The following is a 3,692-nucleotide window of genomic DNA, read 5'->3' as shown; positions in this document are numbered from 1 at the left end:
GAGATACTTCTTCAAGGAAGGCTTAGAAATGCCTATATGTTTTCTTAGATTTTGTTCCCTACTCTCCATCATCTGCTCATAATACTACTGTTTCACATACTACTGACACTTACACTCTATGGCATGCAAGTTTTGGTCATGCTAATGACACTATTATTCATCGTATTATCAAACACTGTAAATTTCCATTTTCTGCAAAAAACTGATTTATGTGATTCATGCATTCTTGGTAAAGCTCATCAATTACCTTTTTCTGATTCTCACACTGTTTACACTACCCCCTTACAACTTATATATATTAATATTTGGGGACCATCTCCCACTACATCTTCTAATGGATCATATTACTACATTGGCTTTCTTGATGCTTACACAAAATATACTTGGTTTTATCTTTTACAACGTAAATCCCAAGCTACACCTATTTTTAAATCTTTCAAAACCTTTGTTGAAAAACAAACCGGGTATCAACTTAAAGCTATTCAAACAAATAATGCAAAAGAATTTTTATGCATTAAATCATATCTTGTTGAACATGGCATCCATCACCGTTTAACTTGTCCCTACACCAGCAAAACGGTTTAATTAAAAGAAAGCATCGTCACATTACTGAGGTTGGTTTGACTCTTCTTGCTCATGCATCTCTTCCTATTAAATATTGGGGTGAAGCCTTCACCACTGTCGTAACCATCATAAATGTTTTACCATTACCAATTCTTAAATTTGATAATCCTTATCACTTGCTTTTTAACAAACAACCTGATTACTCCTTTTTTAAGATTTTTGGTTGTGCATGTTATCCTTTAATGCGCCCATTTTTCAAAAATAAACTAAATTTTTGCTCTGCTGTCTACTTATTTCTTGGTTATAGCCCTCAATACAAAGGGTATGTATGTGTCTCCAACGAAGGTAAGACATATATCACACAACATGTTGTTTTCAATGAATCTCTTTTTCCATATTCACAATTTTTTACCTTACCCGATACTAACCCCACACCCTTGCATAACTCTTCATCTCTACCCTCATTAACTGTTTTGATTTTGCTTCCCCTGCATCTCCATCATCATCTCCTTCTTTAGACATTATTTCTTCTCATTCTTCTGCATCACCATCCCATATTTCTTCTCCATCTCCTATTGACACACCACCTGAGCATCCACCTATCACTCAAAATATTCACCCTATGATCACAAGAGGAAAGTCTGGTATCTTTAAACCACAAGTATTTTCATCTACTGTTGATATCGAGGTTGTTCCTTCCACAGTCAAAGAAGTCCTCAAACTTCCTAACTGGGTTGTTGCTATGAAGGAAGAGTATCATGCGCTTCTCGCTAATCATACTTGGACTCTCACTCAGCCACTACAAGACATTCAACCAATTGGTTGTAAATGGGTTTTCAAAACAAGTACAATGATGATGACTCCTTTCAACGTCACAAAGCTCGCCTAGTTGCTAAAGGCTTTCATCAACATGCAGGAATAGATTACTCAGAAACGTTCAGTCCTGTAGTCAAGCCGACAACCATCCACATCATCTTAACCATAACTCTCTCCAAACAATGGCCCATCCATCAAATTGACATCAACAATGCGTTCCTCTATGATGACCTCCAAGAATCCGTTTATATGCTTCAACCTCTAGTGTCAACAATGATCCCACTCTAGTTTGCAAACTTCACAAAGCAATATATGGTCTTAAACAAGCACCACGTTCGTGGTTCCATAAGCTAAGTCAAACTCTCTTTTCCTTTGGTTTCTCTGTAACTAAATTAGACACTTCTTTATTTATCAAAACTACCAAAACTGTTACTTTATTTGTTTTAATTTATGTTGATGACATCCTAATCACTGGTAGTTCTCTTGTTGCTATACAGTCCCTAATCTCTTCCCTACAACAACACTTTGGACTCAAAGATCTTGGTCGCCTTCACTACTTCCTCGGCATTGAGATCTCTTGGACAACTCATGGATCTCTACATTTATCCCAAACAAAGTACATCACCGACTTGCTTCACAAATCTGGAATGCTCTCATCCAAACCACAGCCTACACCCATGATATCTTCCATGCGTCTCACTCGTGATGGTACTACAACAGTTGATGATTCCTCTCTTTATAGGTCCGTTGTTGGTTCACTGCAATACATCCTAATCACCAGACCTGAGTTATCCTACAGTGTCAACAAAGTCTGCCAGTATCTTCATAATCCTCAACTTCACCATTGGAAAGCTGTAAAACGCATTCTGCGATACCTAGTTGGAACACAGTCTCATGGTCTTCTTCTACAGCCTTCACCTCATCTCACCATTGTCGCCTTTGCCGATGCTGGCTGGGGGTCCGATCCAGATGATCGTAAGTCCATTTCTGGTTATACCGTGTTCTTCGGATCCAATCCTGTTGTCTGGTCTTCCAATAAGAAAAAGACGGTCTCCCGCAGTACAACTGAAGCCGAATATCGAAGCATTGCCGCTGCCCTTGCAGAGATCAAATGGGTTTCCAATCTGCTTCAAGAACTGAGCATCTCTTTTCCAACACCAAAGATTTATAGTGACAACTTAGGAGCTGTTCTTCTTACTGCTAACCCCATTATGCATTTCAAGACTAAACACTTTGACCTTGATCTACACTTTGTGTGCGACTCCCTTCAACAACACCAACTTCAGCTCTCTCATGTTCCAAGCCATCTACAACTTGCTGACATTCTCACCAAGCCTCTCACTGGGTCTTCCTTTCACAAGTTTATGGCTAAACTAATGGTTGTCTCTAATCCCACCATTAGTTTACAGGGGGATGTTACTTAGTCTCTGTAACAACTTTTGTTACTTTGTTATACCAGCCACTAGCCACTGTACTCACACCCATATATAAATATAACTATGCATGGCACTGTTGGTGTAATTGGTTTTACATAGAGAAATAATACTGAGTCTCTCTCTTCCCACTTATTCTCTCACTATATTCTTTTTCTCTCTCTCCCCTTTTACTCACAAATAGTTCAGTTATAAGTTTGATTAAATTGTTGTTTGCATATTTTATGATGTTATTTGTGTCAGCACAATAATAACAATATTGTCATCATACAATGCTAAAGACATGCATAAATGAATAAAAAAGAAAAGTAAATTCAGACATTGCATTTCCATCTTCTACTTTATAATTAAAAAACAACACTTACTGGTTGGTTTCGTGGTTCTGGAAGGAAACTACGACTTCTCATATTTTGAATTTTGGATATGAAAATAGAAAACGAAAAAGGTGTTTGATGGGATAAAAGTGAAGATAAACGGGAGAAAAAGATGCAATTGTGCAATGTTCCTCAACAAATCTCATTTTGCAATATTTAGTTTTGAATTATAAATTTTTTGAATTTAAAAATAGTGTTATCTCTTTTGAGATATAAAATTAAAAGTACTCACAAAATGACAAATATCTACTCTCATATATTTTTAAAATAATAAAATAAAATATAAATATAAGGATAAAATTGGAATAAAATAAGAGGAGAATCCTTTATGTATAGATTTGTGTTAGAAAATTCAACCCATTAAATAAAGATCAGAAAAAAGACGTATAAACCTATTGTATTAAACTTTTAGGTTGGAAATTATGTGAGTTTAATTTATATTTTATTATTGTTAAATCTTTCTAATAAATCTCCCTAAAAAAACCAACCATTTGAAAGACTAGAA

The 3,692-nt window shown here is 36.0% G+C and overlaps 1 protein-coding gene across 1 annotated transcript; it reads left to right on the top strand.

Moving 5' to 3' along the window:
• The first annotated feature begins 1,186 nt into the window (after window positions 1–1,186).
• Window positions 1,187–2,804, top strand: LOC137809024 (uncharacterized mitochondrial protein AtMg00810-like). Its single transcript, XM_068610164.1, has 2 exons — window positions 1,187–1,396; window positions 1,878–2,804. The coding sequence occupies exons 1-2, from the start codon at window positions 1,187–1,189 to the stop codon at window positions 2,802–2,804; spliced, it is 1,137 nt and encodes a 378-aa protein (XP_068466265.1).
• The last annotated feature ends 888 nt before the right edge of the window (window positions 2,805–3,692 follow it).

The sequence above is a fragment of the Phaseolus vulgaris genome, chromosome 2 (assembly GCF_000499845.2).
Source record: "Phaseolus vulgaris cultivar G19833 chromosome 2, P. vulgaris v2.0, whole genome shotgun sequence".
NCBI lineage: Eukaryota > Viridiplantae > Streptophyta > Magnoliopsida > Fabales > Fabaceae > Phaseolus > Phaseolus vulgaris.
Note: the sequence above shows the minus strand (reverse complement) of the source record. Positions and strands in the feature narration are given on the sequence as shown.